Below are 21,910 nucleotides of genomic sequence, written 5' to 3'. Positions count from 1 at the left end.
GACCAGAAGGGGGCGCCTCTGTTCCAGGAAGGGTGCAGAGTCAGCTAGGTTTTGAACAGCATTAGTTAACCACGGTATACATCAGCTCTGGAAGGTCATTTTGGAACCAAGGAGACTCATCTCCAGAAACAAATCTGGCCACACCCACTGTAGGGGCGGGCCTAAAACACTCACCATGACGGGGGCCGTCTGTTCCATCAGCCTGAGAATGAGGGCCTGGCTCTGCTCCCGCACCTGCTCCTTAGAGTCACCCAGTCTGTCAATCAGAGCAGGGACCACTGGGGAAGAGGAAGACAGAAGGTGGAGGAAGGGTAGAGGCCAGACAGAAAGAGCAGGTTGACCGGGAGGGGGGCGAGACAGGGAAGAGATGAAGGAGGAGGGGAGAGAGGGAGAGCGTTATTGTCAACATATTTTATCCACTGAGTCGATAGTAACAAGTGCATTTGTTCCCTTCTGAACGCCATTTACTCAGCAGTGGACAGAGGGGAAATGGCAGCTATGGAGAATATTTGCCAAAATGAATACAACTGCAGCCTGTTATCAAACAGAGACAGCACACTGATGACATCAATACTCAATTCTGCATTGACACCACTGGGCATGGACTGCAGACAGCTGGACCCATAGGGTGGTGGGGGGTTTTGGAATGGCCAAGAGGTAAGCGTCTGCACCGCCTGGGTACAGCTCAATGCTCCATTTCAGCTCCATTTCAGAGACGCCTGGACAGAAAGCTCCACCTAGTGGCCATCATGCGCTCTTCTTCCTGCAGAGCCTGGCTTTCAGAGAGAACGGCACCAGAGTGCAGCGGCACCAAGCGCCTCAGTCACACTATAATCAGGTTCATCTGTCAAACAGCACACCGCGTCCATGTAGCCACGGGCAGCAGGCAACGAGCACATTAAACAAGCCATTAAACGAGTCATTCAAACAGTACCATACCAAGGGTGAGTCTCCCCGGAAACACACATCACTATTACACTCTCTCTGGACAGATGGGTCGTATCCACGGTGACTTACAGCTCTAATATGCCACAGCGTATGCGCTCCAAAGCTGTTTCTCATGGAAGCGGCTGCTCCTGTCTCTGATATGGAGACACAGCACAGCTGGGGACTCGAACTGGCCGCCCTTATCGGGCAGTGCAGCAGAAAGACCGAACACCACTTGGTGTGCGGTTCCATTGTGGCGCTACAGCGGTGTTGTGAGATGGCTGCTTGAGCTCACAAAGAGGACCCTACTGCCAGAGACTGCTACTTCCACAACAGGCCGTTTCTGTGGAAACCCGTACAGAACAGCCTTCAAACACGCCAGCTTGGACAAAAGGAGCCAACGAAGGTCATAGCTGGAAAAATTCCATCGTTGTGAGGCTACAGCTGTAGCAGACATAATGTCATTATTTTGGGCAGGGAGAGCGTTCCTCTCTGTGTGAATGGAAAGCAGGGGATTCCCCAGCACAGGGGCTGAGTCCAACTGCATCCTCCTCAAAACAGAGTGAGTCAGCCTCTGCAGCTGCTGAGATTACCAGCCCACAACATACAGGGCTGACTGAGACCAGCCCACAACATACAGGGCTGACTGAGACCAGCCCACAGGCTACAGGGCTGACTGAGACCAGCCCACAGGCTACAGGGCTGACTGAGACCAGCCCACAACCTACAGGGCTGACTGAGACCAGCCCACAGGCTACAGGGCTGACTGAGACCAGCCCACAGGCTACAGGGCTGACTGAGACCAGCCCACAGGCTACAGGGCTGACTGAGACCAGCCCACAGGCTACAGGGCTGACTGAGTGGTGAGTGTCCCCTCCAGCAGAACACAGGAGCTGAACACGCAGCTAAGCACGCCAGAACCACAGGTGCGGTTATCACAGAAGCATGTTTCAGGCTCGGCTACCGGCTGCCTAACTGCGGGAGACACCGCCTCCACCCCAGGGAGCAGACTCAGGGGTCCGCTCGCCACAGATCAGACACACAGGTGCGACCGTTCAGGAGAGAGGTGCGGGGGCCACTGTCAGAGGCAGCCTGACAACAGGCGGCTCATGCTGCCGGCCTTCCCCTTCCTCTTCCTCTTCCTCATTAGAGCAGCCCCCGTGCCGTTTGTCCCCACACTGCAGATGGCTGATCTCCCAGGTGCAGGAAATGGCCCCCTGACCGTCTCTTTCTCCTTTTAAAACACACTCTGCCGCAGGATCTGAACCAGACAGCACGTGCCAGACGAGCTCTCCCGCGAACCACGCCTGCGCCGTCAGCGTAAAACACAGCCCAGAGAGCGAGGCGGACTGCGCACACGGCCACACGGCCCGGCCTGCTCAGCACAGCCCGTTCCTGCCTTCAGCAAACCCTTCATTCACCCACTCACTGAACCACAGGCAGCGTGGGGGGACCACTCATCTCACCGCCTGCACATTATGACGTTTGACGTCTCGCACCGATTGACGCTGGGCTACTGCAATACTTTAAACAGAGCGCACACGTACACAACAACACACACGGACAAATACAGCTCACACGCACAAACCACACCGTACAATGCACGCTCTCACACGCACACAAACACACACACGTGCACAAATATGCACGCTCTCACACGCACACAAACACACACGTGCACAAACATGTGTGCTCACACACACACACAAACACACACGTGCACAAAAGCGCACACGCACACAAACACACACACACACACCCCCACACATCCACACCCCCTGGAACATTCCAGCTGCATGCCACCAGTCTGTAGGAGGAGAGGACAAGCAGACGCAGCATAGGCCATCGTCCTGTGACGACTAGCGACACACGCACACCCGTTCTGGCACAATGCATTACACAAGAGCCCTCTACCCTCCGCCCTCACACACCGGCCCTCTGCAAAGCTCCATAAATAACCGAGCTCCCAGTCGTCAGCGCCACACTTCTCCCCGCGCCACTCTGACGCGGCCCCGTGAGCGACAGCTGGGGCCGAGTCGCCGCGCGGGCGCCCCGTCGCCGTTCGTTTATTTAACCCCTTGGCTGCAGAGTCACAGCCACCGCCGCCACTCTTCTCCCAAACGCATCACGCAGGCTCGCCCCAAAACGTGCCAGGGAGACCCAGGGGCGAGCGCGGGGCGATTAAGGCTCTAAATATAGGAAAGGACAAGGAATCTAACAGAGGGATTCAGAGCAGAGCACTTTATCTGGGTTCAGTCCCAGGACAATGCCTGCAGACTGCAGAGGGGCGGAGCTATAATGAAGGACATTCAGGATGTCCAGGTAAGGGCACCCGCCCTACCCATTCAGGAGTGCTTCAAAGAGGCGTGCCCAACTGCCAAGGAGGCGGGACAGGAAGAGCACAATTCAGGCCAGCCCACCCACTCCACCAAAACATCCATTCAACTGGATAGAAAACCTTTAAATGCAGACTCATTACATTACATTACAGGCATTTAGCAGATACTGCTATTCAGAGCGATTGCACAACTTGTTACATAGCATTTACATTGCTACCAATTATACACTTGGATATACACTGAAGCAATGCAGGTTAAGTACCTTGCTCAAGGGTACAATGGCAGTGTCCTACCCCGGAATTGAACCTGCAACCTTTAGGTTACAAGACCACCTCCTTATCCACTATACCACACTGCCGTTAAAACACACAGACGTTACATCTACCTGAACTGACTCAACCTCTATCCAATGACACACAGGCCCATATAATGCAAACTAATATGAAAATGAGAAATTCTCAGTAAACAAACATGTGTCCTACATTATTTAACTCCAGCATTTTCCCTACAGAACACAGTCGGTCAATGATGCCATTTTGCATCTGGCTGACTGCAGTGAACTTAAAAGGGCAGTTCACCCAAGAAAAAATAACAACTAAAGCTACATTTCCACTAGGGTTGTCCAGATCAATGATACATCAAGGGATTGGCAATCATCATGAGGGATCGGCAATCTCTACTCCATGAGTCGATTTTTTGACAATAAAAAACAACAACAACTATATATATTTATCTATTATCAGAAGGTGCTGGTTCAGCAACACACAAATCAAACAATGAGAAGGTCAGCAATAGCTGGTATTTTTTTTGAATGATCAAAAAAGAAGAAAAACAAGACTTTGACATTAACGAGAACTCACCGAATCTCATCAGAACTGCCTGGATGGACAGATAGCACACCGGGTAAGTGTAAATAAAGCTTTATTTTATATTTGGGTGGAATGCCCCTTTAGGAACAACAGCCTGGAGACTCCAAGACGATGGCAAAATGGACATGGCCTACCTGTTCCTATATAGCCTCTGAAGCGCTCTGCCAAGCGATCCACAAACGCTCCAACAATGTCTATTCCCAGCAGCGCCACCTGTAGGACAAGGAGTGGAGGTATTTGAGACAGGTCAAATGCTAAGAGAAAAAAACACACAATTCATTTTCAATTGGACACAGAGAACATCACTAATACTGACTGAAAAGCCTCTCTATAATGGATGCTTTTTAAAAATCAGTTGACATTTAAAAAAAAATGTACTACTTCCGCATTGGCTATTTAAACTGCATAAAGCCCAGCCCCCCAGCCATTATCCTGCTTATTCAACAGCCAACAGACAAAAATCATAATTATAATCAAAACATGCGTTTCAAAACATGCGCTTCCTCTGCAATTCCACTTCCACTGCAATGGAAATGTTCCTTAAGTAGCGTATTCCAGGAAATATCCCATACCACTTAGTAAATAATGTGTCATTTTAGTCCCTCTAGCAATGGTCTTACAGCAAGTGTGTTGATGAATAGCTAGCTAGCAGACTATTGAATTATATTCAAAACAGAGGCTAAATTATAAACAGTCAAGCTATAGCTAGTAGCCTATATCAACTCTCTTCAAGCAGACAAGCCGTGGAAAGTATGATATTGTAACTGTTAGCTTATTAGCGCTTACAAATTTCCAGTTTATTTATTGAATCAGACCGCTTTGCATTAATTTAGAATGGTTACTTTTGCAGCCACTTCATAGCCCAGCGTATATGTAAAAAGAATGCATACGTCCCAGCCAATCAGATTTGACTATTCAGCAAAGCCACTGTATATTGGTATTGCGGGGGTGCAATATTTGAGAATTACATTCTTTGTATCATGACACGGTGATCGTTTGTGTTTATTGACGCAATAGGCTAAGCATTAAGGCTTTATTGCGATGGAGAAACTTGGGTATTGATGTGCTTTGTTACGTGCGTATGCATTTTCTATCCGGTAGTGCCACCCGGCCAAGATGCCTCCTAAAAATAGATTATTCCCTGCGCAGGCAATCGATTTGGAATCAAGCGTATTATGCGATCACTCCATCCGTGAAACAATTCAAAATCACCATCCTTACCATCTACATGCCCCCAAAAATCACAGTCGCTGGTTCAACAAAAAGTTAGTTTCATTTACTGCATTTCGACCAAATTTAATGATCAAACCGCTATCACCTCACAATCGCACATGCACATTATTTCCAGGTTAAAGGTCATACTGTGATGAGGAAGCGTTGTTCTGAATGTGCACTATGCAACTTGAAACTTCAAACGCAGCACTTAAAGCAAAATACATCAAGGGTACAGATGAGTCCAAAATATTTCTGGGGCACTTAGAGGGTTGTCAATACCGCCCTGGATTAAAGAGCGCATGTTTGTGGGGGCGTGGGCATGAGGAGGGTTTAAATTTCACCGAGGGAGGAACAGGGGCTCGCTCGTGCAGACAGGAGAGCACTGTCGAGTCTGGACGGTAATAGAGCAAAAATAAAGCAGCCATTCTGTCTGGCCCCCGACACACCGCTCGCGCTCTCCCGTGTCCCCCTTCCAGGAAAGCCTGAGACAGGGGAACGGCTCTCTGAGAACATTCAGTTTCACTCAAAAATCACTGCCTCAGCACAGCGCTGAAATGCGGAGGAGTAGAATGTTAAAATGTGTCAGCTACCAGCACAGCAGTAAGCCCATTAGACAATGAGCTGATAAGAACAAGGAGAAGCGGAGTTCAGGGGGAAAGGGGCTCCAGGGCTTCCACTACCAGGCTTTCAAGCAAGGAGCAAAGCTAGATGTGTCTGTCTCTGTCTGTCGGTCTGTCTATCTGTCTCTGTATCGGTCTGTGTTTTTAGAAACCAACCTAATTTCTTCTGTTGGTGGAGGACAGAAACCATGGTTACAGGCCAGGTCCTCAGACAGCTCCGCCCCAGAGCCGTATCAGTGAGGGCCTCACTTACAGCTGGACAGGCACTTTCCCTGGCCAGGCCTTTCTGAAGAAGCCCTGAGCTCCTCTGCCACTGGAGAGGACAGGGTTAATGCAGGCAGGCCTGGCTACAGGCAGGGGATAGTGTTTCAACAGCCCCGCCCTGCCCCTGCAGGTTCTCCCACAGCTCTGCACATCTCAGAATAAGGTAGGCGGAGTCAGGCGGACGCAAAGGGGCTGGGTTCCAGGAAGCGTCTACAGGATTGGAGGACTGGAGATAAAAGGACTCTCAATGCGGAGATGTGGGCGGAGACTCTGTGGGACAGCACAGCCAGGATTCTAAACCCGCTGTTGGCAGCGACGCAGCTGAGGTCCAGCAGTGACCTTGGCTGGCGCAGTCCTCTCCTGCTGGTGCAGCATAACCCCAGGGGTGCGGTATCTCTGCGGCCACTCCCATGAGCGAAACGGGACACCGGCCTGCGCAGCACGGTTTGTGCAAAGAACCCATAAACCGCAAAGTGGGTCTCCAGATAGCAAAACAGAAAACCAGTACTAGACCCCCTCTAGGGTTATAATTCTGCTACTGTGGTAATCATTGGCAATGAGCTAAAAGTTAGCTTCCCAGCTGCTAATGCCATCAGAGCACTGTGAAAAGGGTGTCAGCTGTTGTCCTGCACCCTGCGGGAGATTATTAAGAGTCCTTTATACTGATTTTCAACGGATTCTAAAGAGGCTCGAACTGGCAGTTCCTCTCGAATTACGTAGCACACCTGTGGTGCCGCTGCTGAGCTGCGTTTATAAGACTGCCATCGGAATACAACATAATTGATACAGTCTTCTTTGCTCATTCTTCCTCCTAATTACAGAGCCTAATTCTGGGCTCACAGGAAAAGCAGCCATCACAGTCCTGAGCTTTAATTAAAAGCTAACAATGTTCCACCAACTTTCAAGACCCAATGCACGTTCATTATGGAGTAGCCGTTATTACAATGCAATCCACATGTTGAAGGACCGCACCGTGTCTCAGAGAGCTGCTTCCTCTAACGCAACGAAACATAAAAGACTGCGTAGAAGAGGAGCATCGACTTATAGGGCAGGCTATACTGGAGTGTACAGGACAAGGAGCAGAATACCTCTGCATTAGCCAGGTGGGTTTCCCTCCATGGAATGACTGAAAGGAATCCACAGATACCTGCAGACACTGCGACCCTCCAGGACTGGAGTTCGACATGATCAGCCCAACCAAGGACAAAACAAGCATCGCAAAAACAAATCCTAGATGTTAGTCAGGGCCTGAAGCCCAATGATACTAAATAGACCGGTGCCAGGATTTATCATCTTAAGTCACTGTTTAGGTCATTTTTTCCAATAACATCCACTAACACCCTCACAGTTGACGAGGGCAGAGGTGATTAGGTAATAGAGTCTTTGGCCTGTCTCTCCCCCACGCTGCCACGCCCAGCCACGAGCCATCAGCCCACGCTGCGGTGTTTACAGGAAGCACGGCACAACACATCCTCCAGGCCCTGAGCGCACGCCGACCCCGCTGGAGCTCTGCAGGGGCCACAGCGTTCAGCAAACCGCCAGCGTCTGGGAGGGGCATCCATTACGCAACCGGGACGCGTGTGCCCGGGCCCGCCCTGGCCCCACCCTCTAAACAGCTCCCATGCGGTTTCAAATACTGTTAAATCACCGCTGGCCCTCCATGTCCTCAGAAGCCACAAAAGTGTCTGAGTGTGCATGTGAGTGTCTGTGTCTGTGAGTCAGTGTGACGTCAGAAACGGTTCCAGAGCGAGGACTTTCAAGGTAAAGTGCTCGCAAACTCACTGGTTCACTGAACTGCACGTTCAATAAACCAACCGCCGTATTTCGTTTCATTTTCCATTCCTCTCTGCTGGTCAAAGTTCCAAAGGTTGTGAAAAATGCATTCTTCAGCTATGTATACCTCCAGCTTAAATTAGCTTTTGCCAAAACTTCACCCTGCCTTCCCCTGGGGACTGAGCACAGAACAATAACCACCCTGACAGGTGTGTAATACCGTCTGAATTTCCCCTCCCTGCAGATGCGCTGAACCATGTTTCCAGCGCTCGGCACTTTCACAAGAATTCCCGAGCAGCAGAGGAGCCCTAAAAAAGGACAGAATCTGGCCGGCTCCTCTCTCGCCAGTTGTTTTTGGCAATGTCGGACAAAGCTCCGCATTCCGAAGACATACCGTAAAAATATCAGGTCGCCAATAAGGAGGAGGGTTCCCACACGCATTACCAATTTTAGAAAAGCCAGGGGAAGCAGGGCCTGGGACAGTGTGCACGTTCCCTACAGTGGTCCCTCCTCAAGGGCAAGAGAAACGAGAAGAGGAGAGATGGATGTACTTCACCCATGACCACCAAACAAAAACACAAACCTAACAATAGCAGCACAAGCAGAATACGAAAGGCAGTCTTCTCCTGATTTACGGAGTTGTATGGAGAGATGACAGTAATGCATCGAGGCAAAGGGCTGTATTATAAATAGGGAGCTAAATATGCCAGGGTCTGGACTGAACATCAGCGGACTGGACTGACACGAGTCAGCAAAGCAAGAATGTGCGATGGAAAAGCATTCTGATCCCGGAGCGAGCCCCCCACCCTCAGAAAATAAACAATAACAAAAGAAACAAGTTTAAAGCAGAGATGGTCAACCTGGGTACCACAATACCAAAATGGCAGGAGGACTGCAACTCGACAGCTTCTCCTAGCCATGAAAAGTGGATCCGTGCTCAGGGAGGCGTAGAGGAGGCGTGGCAGGTGCAGATCTGACAGGTTGGGTATTCATCATGCTCTTGTGGCTGCCAGGCCTCAGCAGTCTTCCACACAGGAGATTACAATGGACCATGCAGCCCCACCCCTGTGTCTCTTTCCCTCTCGCTCATCTCTCCACTCCAGCCATTCTTCCCATTTCTCACTTTCATTTCTCATGAGTTTCACCAAACACCTCTCTCCATCCCTCTCTTTCCCACACGGTCTCTCTCTTCTGACCTGCAGCATTACTACTGCTGCACAGATCACTGCTCACACATTACTACAGCATTACTACTGCTGCACAGATCACTGCTCACACATTACTACAACTGCACAGACCACTGCTCACACGTTACTACAGCATTACTACTGCTGCACAGATCACTGCACACATGTTACTACAGCACTACTACTGCTGCACAGATCACTGCACACATAGTGCTGTAGTAACACTACTGCTGCCCAGATCACTGCTCACACATTACTACAGCATTACTACTGCTGCACAGGTCACTACACACACACACACACACACATTACTACTGCTGCACAGATCACTGCTCACATATTACTACAGCATTACTACTGCTGCACAGATCACTGCTCACACGTTACTACAGCATTACTACTGCTGCACAGATCACTGCTCACACATTACTACAGCATTACTACTGCTGCACAGATCACTGCTCACACATTACTACAGCATTACTACTGCTGCACAGATCACTGCTCACACATTACTACAGCATTACTACTACTGCACAGACCACTGCTCACACGTTACTACAGCATTACTACTGCTGCACAGATCACTGCACACACGTTACTACAGCACTACTACTGCTGCACAGATCACTGCACACATGTTACTACAGCACTACTACTGCTGCCCAGATCACTGCTCACACATTACTACAGCATTACTACTGCTGCACAGGTCACTACACACACACACACATTACTACCACTGCACAGGTCACTGCACACACATTACTACCGCTGCACAGGTCACTGCACACACATTACTACAGCTGCACAGGTCAGTAAACACACATTACTACAGCATTACTACTGCTGCACAAGTCACTACACACACATTACTACTGCTGCACACATCTTTCTTCTTTCAGATTCTTTCTTTTCTGTTTACATAATCCCTAGTGTCCAGAAACTCAGGGACTTAGAAACATTAAAACTTCAAACAGGGCTGCTCATTCAATGCTGGGTAAAAAACAGATACTCACTCACACACATCCCTGTTCCCAGAGCATCTTACAATGCCTCCGTATGCAGATATCCCCACTGGCTGCAGCCACACTAATCGCACACTCCTCAGGACCTGCAGACCAGAGCACCATATGGACCTTTCTACCGGGACCTGGACCCGGTCCAGTTACAGGTCACCTGTAGGCGGGGGTCCAGAGGGGGTGGGTGGGGGCTGCAGGCTGCCCGGGGCAATGACACAGGGAGGGGCTGCAGGCCATATGTGCTGGGAGTGTGGACAATCACCATGGTAATCACACAAACCCAAGGCCATGCACTGCACGTGTTACTGAGGAACCCAAGATGTTCTTTGTGACACAATAGTTAGACAAGCAACTTCAGCCCCTCTCTGTGCAAGATAAGGGTAAGAAGGACATTTCCACAGAGAGAAGAGAATGATTGACACAAATCACCATCATGACCTCACAGAAAATTTGCTCCAAAACATAAACATAAAACATAACTCTGCAAAAGCATATGGAAGCATGGTTAATGTATATTTTGCTTAGATTCTCTAAATACCTCTGAGAGATAAGACGGTGAAGTAATTCTGAATTGCACGAGCCTTCATTTTACGTTGCTGGTGTCTCTGGAAGTGAAGTGTAATGGAACTGAAGCTATAGTTTTAATGATGATTGAAACTGAAAGATGATCAGATAAATAAAACCTGGAGTTGAGCAGAAGTAAGAACAGGAAAGGACCCAGACGGCACAGGGAGGAACTGTTAGTTAAAAATGTGAAGCCAACTTCTTTCTACTGAAACATTCAAAGCGACTCGGTGTGAGACGGATACAATATTTATGGCCACTGCAGTAGCGCATGCATCCGCAGCACTGTATGCACACGATACCAGGGCAAAGAGCCATTTCCACTTCAGCCCCTATAATCCAACCTGCAAAAGCCAAGGAAAATAAAATGGGGGCCGAGAAGACAGTATCCCTGATCCAGGCATTTGGTCCTCCACTGTTCAGAAAGGAGGAGAAGGCTGTAGTGAGAAAGTGCAGCCTACAGCTGGAGCTCTCATTCTACAGGCTCCTCACTACGTACATCGCCAAGCTCCCATCAAACCCTAAACCCAACCAGACTTCTTTTGCCTCTTCACATGGTCTTTTGTCCCGCACTCAATGAAGGCATGTGCAAACAAAAAAACAAACAAACACGTGCTTCATTTTCAAAAACGCAAGCTCCAGCTCCACCCTGCAGTCAGACCTGGTGCGACAATGGCAGAGGAGAGATTTCCCTCATGAATAATTCATGACTGCGGCCTGAGGGGGAAGCATCTGCCGCCTGCAGCACAAGGGCAGGGCGGAGTCTGAGGGTCACCCCGCCTCCTCTCCAGGTCCATATAAAATAAAATCCCAAATGCAGTGTCACAGTATTGTGGGGTGGGCATTTCACAAAATGACTTGAATTCTGGGGACAGATTAGGCCCAATGAGAGACCTCACTGGAAGATACACAGCAAGTGTCCCAGAGGAAGCATCCCAGACCGGTTTGAATATTTTTAACAAAGCGGCCAAGGTTAGGATGATTGCCCAGCACCGCAGGCGGACCCAACAGTGCCTGTGCCCGAGCGCAGAGCCAGCACAGCCTCAGTGAGACACAGCTGAGCATGGCCCGTGCTCTCAGTGCTGCTCAGAGAACTCCTCAACACTCACATATCAATAACTCGAACAGAAGAATACATTAAGCATGTGCACTGTACACTGTATACAACCTGTTCATTCAGTGAGCCAGGATCGCACAGAACCTGATGTTCTAGGGAAGGAACAGTCTCGTGATGACCGTGTGCTTCCCAAGCGAGAAACCCGTTTGCTGTGTGTACACAGTACACACCTACAATTCAGCTCTAAGCTCCTCACTGGGAGTGGGGAGCAATGACAAATTTCAATGTTTTTAGTCAGTGGTGTACCGGAAAGACATGCTAGTTCACACATCTTGTTTTTGATGTGACAGGTTGGTCCCTGGAACAGAATCAGAAATCATACTTCCAACGCATGCGTTCCTTCTGTCAGATTTATGTCCAATATGCATTCCGCAAGACAGCATGGCATTTGTTTACAACTGGTGGCTCACTTGAAATTGGGCAGCATGAAAATAAATTCAATCAAAAAAAAACTAACTAAATAACAACTTAACCCTGATTCAAAGCAACTGAAACATCAAAACATCCTCATGTTTTAAGTTCTAAATTCTAAGTTCTTTTGAACTGAGCCTCTCCTTCAGTCGGTACCAGCTCCTCTGAAATACACTGTGTGGCGGGTAATATGGAAACTAGTCACTGGCTCGTGAGAAGGTTTGCGTCAGAGGTGATTCGGTGCACAGCCTTTACAAAGATGACTTTCTAAATAAAGCAACGACAGAGCGTTGTTGTAGCTGCCATTTCATTCCAGCAGTGGTCCAAGTCTCCACTGGGGGATTAAAATGGTTTCGTTTGCAAACGTGGCTCCATGAAGCATGTCTAAAACATACAGCTGAATTAATATCAATCAAGCAGAAATTCAGAACTCAAGCAACAGGCACTAAACAAGGTAGACCTGCCCACTCATTTCTGTTCTGGCTGGCTCTCAGCAAAATAAAAGCCAAATGCTATCTTCTAACTGGTATCAAAATGAGACCTCAGGGATAGGCCAGGATGCCAACAGCTAGCCTAATTTTCATCAGTATTCCACAGACTACAGCCTCTACATAGCATAACCAATGCAGCCAATGGTCTGGGCATTTATCAAACTATCAGGCCTACATCACGAGGCAGACAATCTCCTTTGTTTCTGATTAGTACTGATGAAAGCACATTCTTTTCCTGGGTTTCTGGGTATTTGATTGGCACAGTACTTAGGTTGCCACAGCGCCAATGGTGCACAGTTGCGCAGGTGAGTGGGTCCATCCTGTTCTTGTGAGAGTCTTTACTAGTCATTTTCATCAAACCACCTAAAATTTGTGAGTTACATTATTTACCACACCACACCCATTACACATAGCTATAGGCCAGGCAGATATAGGCCTAGCTGAAGCTGGGCGAGTGCAAACATGGTGGATGGGCCCGGCCAAAATGCTTTCAAGACGGGGACTGACAATGAGATCCAGCCAAATAAATAGCAACCACCATGCTAACCCAGGTTAAGTGATGTGCATGCTTCTATCCTCTGCTCTCAGCTGTAAGACACCGCACAGACGAGGCCACAGTGCAACAAAAATAGACTGTGGACCGATAAGGAGGGACATTGGGAATGAAATAAAAATGTAATGGTGATATCGCCGCAGTTGGTGGTGATGTAGGCTAATCTCTCTACAAAGGGGGCCGGCCGGGCAGCAGGTTCTGGAGCCATGGCTTTACTGTGAGCGGAAGCGCGCTCTCCGCTCTTCCACACCAACAAGCTTTCAGCCATCCCTAGCCCTTTATTTCATCCACAGCGAGAGGAGTGAACAGCACAGGCAGTCTGCCTTCTGCAAACTGCCATCAAGGCAGAAATGTGCCCTGCTACCCCACCCCCATCCCCATCCCCTCTCCCTGTCGCTGCCCCCACCCCCTCCCCTGCCGGACAGAGTGACTCAGGAGCAGAGCATCGACTGAGCGCTACCCTCAAAAACATGAACTCATTCAAATAAGAAAGACAGGGGGAAATGTTTGAATGAAAGCACTTGGAGCTGTTCAATAACTGCAAGTCAAAGCTCAGTATTAAGTATGTGTTCAATATTTTTATTTTAATAGATCAGTGGGTTGTAGTTTTTGGGAATAAGAAATCAATCATGAGTATGATTAACTGTTAATACAATGGTGGTTTCAAATGACAAGCCTTCCGACACACAGCAATTCTCTCTCTCTCATACACACACACACGTCTCTCAATTTTTTGTGATGAGACTCAGCTGCCCTGCCGAACACAGGAATTACACCATTGCATCACGCCAGGCCTGGGAGTCACGGCGACCCAGCTGAGAAAGGGTGGGCGTCCCCAGGCACACTGCCCCTCCCCCTGATCTCACACAGCCTTACACAGCAGGAGCAGTCCTCCGAGACAGCCTGCGCATCCTGCAGGTGACATCATCGCCTCAGCCGTTCCCGCATCACAAGGCAAACCGTGCCTCTGGTATTCACCTTTCCGACCACCATCATCCCCTTCACCCGCGGCACAGCTCGGTCAAACCCACCCTGTGCTTTTCGCCATTTGCCAAAAACCAGCTCACCCACCACACAGCCTGTTGTTTCTCCTGGTTTTCATACTTTGTTTATTTATTTATTTATTTAAAGTGGCTTTATTATACCGTAAATAGAAGTGATCATCCCCATTCCCCACACAACTTCAGTAACAACCATCAATCATCCACTCCCAACCTTTTTTAATCAAAGATTCTCTGGTTTCAGCACACTGCCTTCATCACAGTGTTATTCCACATTCTTTGTATACATTCTCCGTACTCTTCATTTAATCATTAACGTAAGGAACATAGGTATGTTCAATCACTAAAACACTGTAAAATATATTATTCCAACAGTCTGTATGCAGTTTAGTTTAGGGTATCTAAAAGGTCCCTCCCCCCAGTTTCGTTTGTACATGCCCAGTTGAATAAATCATTTCAACAAAAACGTACTTTGCTTGCCAACCAAATAGCATTACTCTAACTCAATGCACTTCAAACCCACTCAAGAATTTACTTACAAAAAGTTATTGAGCAGCATGCACCTCAATATGAACGTGTTCTAAACACAGATATGCAGCTTACATAAACTGTTTTGTTAGCCAAATATGTTAGATAATGTTCACACTCTGTTCTGATATAGAGAAAAGAAAAAACGTGAAATAGAGACCGATTTGAAACAATAACGGGTCCCATCCCCCATCCTCAGGTCGATAATTACGCTCTGGCAACCGTGAAGTACCGTTTCTTATAAGGATAAATAGCCAAAATACATACTGATGACAAACGACGTTTACCAAAACTTCGTATTACAAACATATTTAAACAAAAATACTATACATTTTCCTTAAAGTATGCATGTACTTAAGACACAAATCCACGGTCAATGTTTGACTCAAGGACTGTTTTGCTGGCGCGGTGTAGTTATCGATAGCAAACGTTAGCTTTGTTCATTAAGACTAGCTTATGAAGACTAAAATACTGCTTAGAAAGAAGTATCTGTCTGTTGGTTTCTCTGTTAGATGTTGGAGGCTTAATAAAAAATAAAAACACGTCACCGTGAACAGGTTAAGGGCTAATAGTGTATCTTTCGCCAGTCCCCCCACAATGACCGGCATAATGCCATGTTGCTAACTTGCACGTAGCGACCTAGCTGCGTTAGCATACTGCTTAGGACATTTTGACCACAGGAACACCTCCAAATAAAAATCTGCGAGGTGCAAGTACATCTAACATCACTACAGTCAAATACATATGGGTCAATAGAACTATAAAATATAACAAGCTTGGCAGATCACACTTCATTAATGATCCAATATCGATGACAAAACATTGACCAAGAGGAAACATCAAGCAAGCAAGATAGCTAACTTAGCAAGCAATACCAGATATCCAAGGAGTACTTGCCTTGTAATTGCTTGAATTCACCCATCCCGTTAGCTCGTCCATAGTTTTATCTAGACGGGATTTGTCCTGCTCCACATCGGGCGATCTTTGCGGATCGTTGAGGAAGTCAATGAGATCTTGGCCAACCTGTAGTCGCCGAGCCACGTCCTTCTGCAAAACTTGCTGGTAAAAATACTCCATGTTATCATTTTCTTCCATTGCTGCTGTTCCCAATGTTCTGCAGGTCTGATACAGCAAGGTTGCTAATAGCGGTATCGGTCTTAGCTAGCGCTGCAAAGTTTGAAAGCTAGCTGGGTTGCTAGCTAACTCTTTCAGACACGCTAGCTATCCAAATAAGCACATGGACCGGCATGAAATCCCCTATTTGGCCGATTTACCACGGTTCATAAACTTTTGCAAAGTTGTTTTAGAACTTGGGACCTGAGCTCGCTGTCCGGACAACTTCCCCCTTTCCCTTTAAATGGCTATCCGTGGTCTATTTTGTACGGGGATCAGCCAGCCAGAAAGTTCCAAAGATACGTGTTTGTGGGGGAAAACTCTAGTTTGACGAAGATCTACCACCCGCGATAAGGTAACATCGACCCTGGTTCACTTCTCATCGCACCGCAACGCTCTGCAAACGTTCGCCAACTGGCTGGCTTGTTCTGCTGCTAACGGGTTAGCTACCTTGCTAAGTCGCCACCCCTGGCGATCGCTGACATTTGTATTTCTATCAGTTACAATGTTTTATCGTGACTTTACAAAAACAAAAAAGTTGTATCAAACCTCCAGAACCCGCCTTCTACTGGGCTCCCCGCGTTCTATAACCACTAATACCAAAATATTCGCCCCTGTCACTCAAGAATTCAAACGGTTACCCGCCTCCCAACAAAAAGTGTCAGCAGCTGCTCGGTAGCCAGCTTACTACAGGGAAGCTATATGGGTCTTACGGCACCGCACAGTAATCTTAAACATTGCCTGATTAAAAAAATAATTAATAAATACTTTATAAATTGGTTTTTAAACCTTGTGCAATTTTATCACTTTGAATGAATTTACACTTTATGCCATCAGTTGAAATAGCTTGTTAGACACAAAAATAATCATCAGGCACGGCATATTCGATTCCAGAAGGGACCTTTCAACCATTCGCTTTTAAAAAATGGCGCGATTTAGGCGACTAGCTCGTAAGGCACCTGTCTTCTTGTTAACGTTAAGCTTGTAATGAAGCTTTTATTCTGCAGTAGTACCTTATTAAGTTTAATGTTTAGACATAGCTGACTAGCTACCATGTACAGCTCATGTATATTTTGTATAATAAATTTTAAAAAAAGAAAACCGATAGCCATGGGTTTTAAAATGTGTACGAAATGTTCACTATCAAGGCTACAATATTTCATTGTTTGGTTTTCTGATCGGGGACCTGTTTCACAAAGCAGAATTATTGCGTTAGCTGGATATCTGCACTGAGTAAAGCTCAGAACCCTCTCAAATCTGGAACATGAACTGAAGTAAAACGACCTGTTCCGGGTTTTACTGGGCGCAGTTATCCAGCTAACAGAGTAATGCTGCTTTGTGAAACACCCCAAGAAGTTCTTGGCCAATTTAATGGAATACAGAATCCTCATGCATAGGGCCATCAGTTTCTCTCCGCTTGTTTTCTCGCATTGTACTTTAGTCCTCTGCCTGCTGATCAATGATGGTGAAAACCAGCAGACCCTGCGGCTCGCCAGAACCAGGAGTGAGGACCACTGGCTCAAAGACATGCATTTAAACAATTTGTTGCTTGACTGGCGCTGGAGTGCCTGTAGTGTCCCCTGGAGAATAACCATTTAAATACAAATTTAAATCCCTACAGCTCTTGTGGTGGAGACAAACTAGTTATTGTCTTTGTCTCATTTATAGCTTCATATCATTGTTGCTTACTCTATTCAGTAAATAGGCTAATGCTTGATTGGAATCTCTAAGAAATATCTAATTTGCCATAAATTGGAAATATTATAGGACTCGACTGGATTATGTTTCATTTTGTTGGATTTGAAATTCTCTCTCTGTTAACAGGCAAAAGAGACAACCAATCCAGTGAATCTGAAATTGCAGATGGGTACAAAAGGATTTGGTAGTAGAATTCTACTTATATCAGCAGTCACCCATACGTTCTGAAGGCTCATGAGGAAATGCAAGCAGTAAAAAAGCTCACATTTCCTGTTTTGAATGAAATGCTTCTTCATCACCACAGAACTGAATAATTGTCATGTTGGCCAATCAGAGGAAAAACCATCCGGGCCCTGGAATTTGGCATTGAGAAAGCATTTTCCTTTTTATTTCTTATACAGTTGTATGTTCATCCCCCATTCACTAGAGATGGGGGGAATGTCACTCACCGCCATCAGAGCATATGCAGCCAGCTGCTTCTTTTCAGGCAGCAGCCAATTATCCGAGTTGTACAACCATATGACTGGAGGACTGCACACCCTGTGCAGCTGGTTCAAGCAGACTGCAGGAGCGTGTCCAAATCGGCGACCTTGCCTACTACTGAATATACAACTTGTATACTCAATACTAGGCCAGTGTGCTGATTCGCACACAGCCCAGGTATTTCAATCAGTGGAGGCCAAACTGCATAGGTACTCGAATCTGGCCCTGAAATCCAAGTGCAGCCCTGGTTTTCTTTTCTTCCAGGTAATGAACTGAGCGAAACTGGACAATACCGACTGGTCAGACTGTCTTCACACCTGACTTCCAGGTAGGGTGGGAAATCTAGCAGATATTGGCATTCAACCATGATTTGAGTAACAGGGCCCTACTGCATGAGGAGGTGAGGGATTCCCTGCCAATGGAAACTCTCCCTCATTGGTTAATACTTGAGTCAATTATTTGTCAGCACGTTGGAGTGCCAGTCACAGTCGATTCTGTTTGGTGACAAATAATTTAATTCTGGACTTGGGGTTACATGTCTTATATGAGCCAGTGACTTAACTTAATATGTCACCGTCACCCCATATATGGCATTTTAGGACACAGTTAAAATGCATTTCTTTTTTTATAAACAAATTAATTTACTTTTCTGTATGGAGTAATAGCCAGTTGCCTTCCTTCAGAAAGTGGTGAAACTGCCATATTTCAGTCAAAATTAGGTATGAAAGTGTTTGGTGAGGCTGTTGTGTACAAACCAACACTACAATTTCAGCTTTAGATTTGTATCAAGATGTTAACATACATTTAAGAATTCCATATCTTCCATGGAGCACTGAGCTGCCAGTGAAATAGCTGTGATACTTCCGGAAGTTTATCATTTAATTTCTGCTCAAGATAAAACGGGCTTATGTTCTTTAAGGGAACCACCTGGAGAAATTCTTGGTAGATGCCCAAACATTTTCTCTGACATGTCCCATCATGCTCTGCTCAGATTGATAAATCAAGGAACTGATTATGTGACACACTTTGGAAACTTCTGATTAAAAGATCTCATTTTTCTTCAAATTTACATTGGTGACAAGCTGACCTCTTCTTTGGCCTGAAAAACAATACCAGCTTTTCAACGTACTTCACGAAGGCAACAGACCTGAGATAAAGAGTATTCATGAGATCAGTTTTGTCATCAGCAGCCTACAGGAGACTTCTCTAAAGTACAGAATAACAGCTCAAAGGCAGACCAGAACAAGATCAAACAGGAGGAAAACAACCGAATCAGAGCCAGTACAACCACAAAAACATCTTTCACTTACTTCATTTTTAAATGAAAGATTACATCCAAGAGACTGGGAATCAGTCGTCACCAGTTGTATACTGTTTTAAAAAAACTACTCATCTTCCTCTTCAAAAAATGAATCAACAAAAGTGTAATTAGCATTAGATAGGTAGGGGAATTGGCTATCCCTATGAACTTGACCCTGTAAATATACTGTATACTCATGGAGATTAATGTAAGCTCTCCTCTAAGTGTTTACACCCATTAAAATGCTCACATACATGGATTCATACATTTAATCTTAAGTGAGGAAAAGTGAATATAATGAATCAATAAACCCTTGTAAAAAATATATATTATGGTTAATTCAATTGCAGAAACACGCTTCCACCACTTTTTTTAACGACAGTTGAATTACATCATTCAGAATGTGGCATGGGGGTTGGTGAGTTGGCAAGATGGTCTGCTCGTGAATGAGAGGTACATCCTGAACAGCCATTGTTGGGATTTGGGCATGTTGAAATGTGGCCTGCTTTTTTGATTGTTCTTATAAGAATCTTCTGTACGCTATGCACTTTAGATGGGTGCACGTTCCCACCAAAGTAATTGGAGTGACATTTGCGAGTGAGTGAGTGAGTCTGTGTGAACTGTAAACACGAATGTCGTTATGTGTATCTGGGAATGAGTGTGCTTATGAATGGATGTCTGTGTGTTTAAGTGATTGTGTGTATCTGTATGCGAGTATGCACCTCCATGTGAATACATACAGTGGTCACAGCCAGTCACCTCTGGGGGTGGAGCCTGTTCTGAGCGTGCTACTAAGAGAACTTCACCCACAGCAGTCTGCCTTACAAAACACAGCAGGGTCCCCACGTACTTCATACTCTATTCCAGCAGGTAAATCAGCACGTAACCCAGTTACATCATTCAAATGTGCATAATATATACACACACACACACACACACATACACATACACATACATACACATACACGCATGTATACCTTCTCACAACAATACATAAACCTGCACTGTGCTCAAGAAAATGATCAAATCTGTTTTCAAAAAACAAACTGTGTGCTACTAATTTGAGGAGATTTCTAGAGCATACTTTTATTTTTTGTTGTTGAATTAGTCTCATGTTGCAGGCAAACTGATTTTGTTTCTTGAAAGTCTATCAGATTCTGTCCATCCTCCCAACTAGGGAAGTCCAGTTTATTCCTAAGGGTCCATTTTCGTAACAAGTTATTTTATTTATTTAAAAAAGGTACATCTTACCCCTGGAGAAGCAAAGCTTGGACAATAACAATTATCACTGACAAAAAAAGACTAAAATATAACTTTACCCCGAAGACTCCAAGAATAACTTGTCTTTGCTCTGGCATAAGATTCTTGTACAAACAAAAACAAAATCTCAAACTGATAGTTGTTGGATGCACAAAAAAAAAATCAATCTCAGATTTCCTCCATGTTTGGGTATTTTTTTCTTTTTTCTTTCGTTTTTTTGTTTTAGGTTTTTTTTTTTTTTTTTTGAAGTTTTACACGTAAAGTTTGTCGCTTTCTGCTCGATGGCGAAGAGGGATCCTGAAATGGCCACATCGAACGCTGTCGCAAAAAAAACAAAAAAACATTCCCTACATTCCCCCCGTTTGCACGGACACAACACCCCCCCGCCCCCCCCCCCCCCATTGATGACAGGAAACATTGTCCTTTGTGACGCTGCACGGAGAAGCACGAGAACACGAAGCTAGCTCGGTCTGAGGAGAGGGCGACTTGTCAAGATGGCAGCGTCGGCTGGTCTTTCCACAGAGAGGTGCATTGTCCTTGGCTCCTTTTGCCATTTTTGCGTCCGGATATTTCTTCCATGTAGTTTCCACTGCTTTGCCCCAAAGTTTGCAACACCACCCCAACACACCCCTACAGCCCCCCACCCCTCTTCCCACTACATCCACATCCAACTGCCCCAGCCCCCCCAAAATGTCCTGGTCACAAAGTGCAGGGATGGGGGTGTGGCTATTTACGAAGTCCATCCCCCTCTCCTCTCCTTCCCCCCCTCAGCCCTGTTACCCCTGCCTGCATCCACCTGCCCCCTCCCTTGTCCAGGCAGATAACTGTAGAGATTATCTTCAGCATTGGTAACGTTGATTCACACTACCAGCACTTGTACACAGAGCTGCCCACCCACCCCACCCCACCCACCCCATGCCCTCCGCTGTCAAAGGATGATGCAACACCGGCAGAGCCGCTGGCCTCCACCATGCACTGAGGGAGGGGGCGTAACTGGGGCAAAGTAGGCATGGACTTTGATCTCCGGGAGGTGTGCCTGAATGAGGGAAAACACACAAGACAACGGTAAGACAGAGGCATGCAGCTCTCTCACATACACACTCAGGATGCCATTAACCCAGACTCATCTTCCATTATACAGTGGCACAGATGTCAATGGCAGGGTGCATTGTGGG

The 21,910-nt window shown here is 46.6% G+C and overlaps 2 protein-coding genes across 2 annotated transcripts in view; both read right to left on the bottom strand.

Annotated features, from left to right (window-relative positions):
* Positions 1 to 16,695, bottom strand: part of clasp2 (cytoplasmic linker associated protein 2) — a 79,794-nt gene extending 63,099 nt beyond the window's left edge. The window contains exons 1-3 of the mRNA XM_064345571.1: positions 15,779 to 16,695; positions 4,270 to 4,348; positions 175 to 278 (exon numbers count right to left, since the gene is read on the bottom strand). Of these exons, the coding sequence (XP_064201641.1) occupies positions 175 to 278; positions 4,270 to 4,348; positions 15,779 to 15,976 (381 nt within the window). The 5' untranslated portion in view covers positions 15,977 to 16,695. The remainder of the gene's footprint in view (positions 1 to 174; positions 279 to 4,269; positions 4,349 to 15,778) is intronic.
* Positions 16,696 to 20,535: 3,840 nt separating this feature from the next.
* Positions 20,536 to 21,910, bottom strand: part of fbxl2 (F-box and leucine-rich repeat protein 2) — a 48,691-nt gene continuing 47,316 nt past the window's right edge. Inside the window, exon 15 of the mRNA XM_064347134.1 lies at positions 20,536 to 21,771. Coding sequence (XP_064203204.1) covers positions 21,664 to 21,771 — 108 coding nt within the window. The 3' untranslated portion in view covers positions 20,536 to 21,663. The remainder of the gene's footprint in view (positions 21,772 to 21,910) is intronic.

This window comes from Anguilla rostrata, chromosome 8 (assembly GCF_018555375.3).
Source record: "Anguilla rostrata isolate EN2019 chromosome 8, ASM1855537v3, whole genome shotgun sequence".
NCBI lineage: Eukaryota > Metazoa > Chordata > Actinopteri > Anguilliformes > Anguillidae > Anguilla > Anguilla rostrata.
Note: the sequence above shows the minus strand (reverse complement) of the source record. Positions and strands in the feature narration are given on the sequence as shown.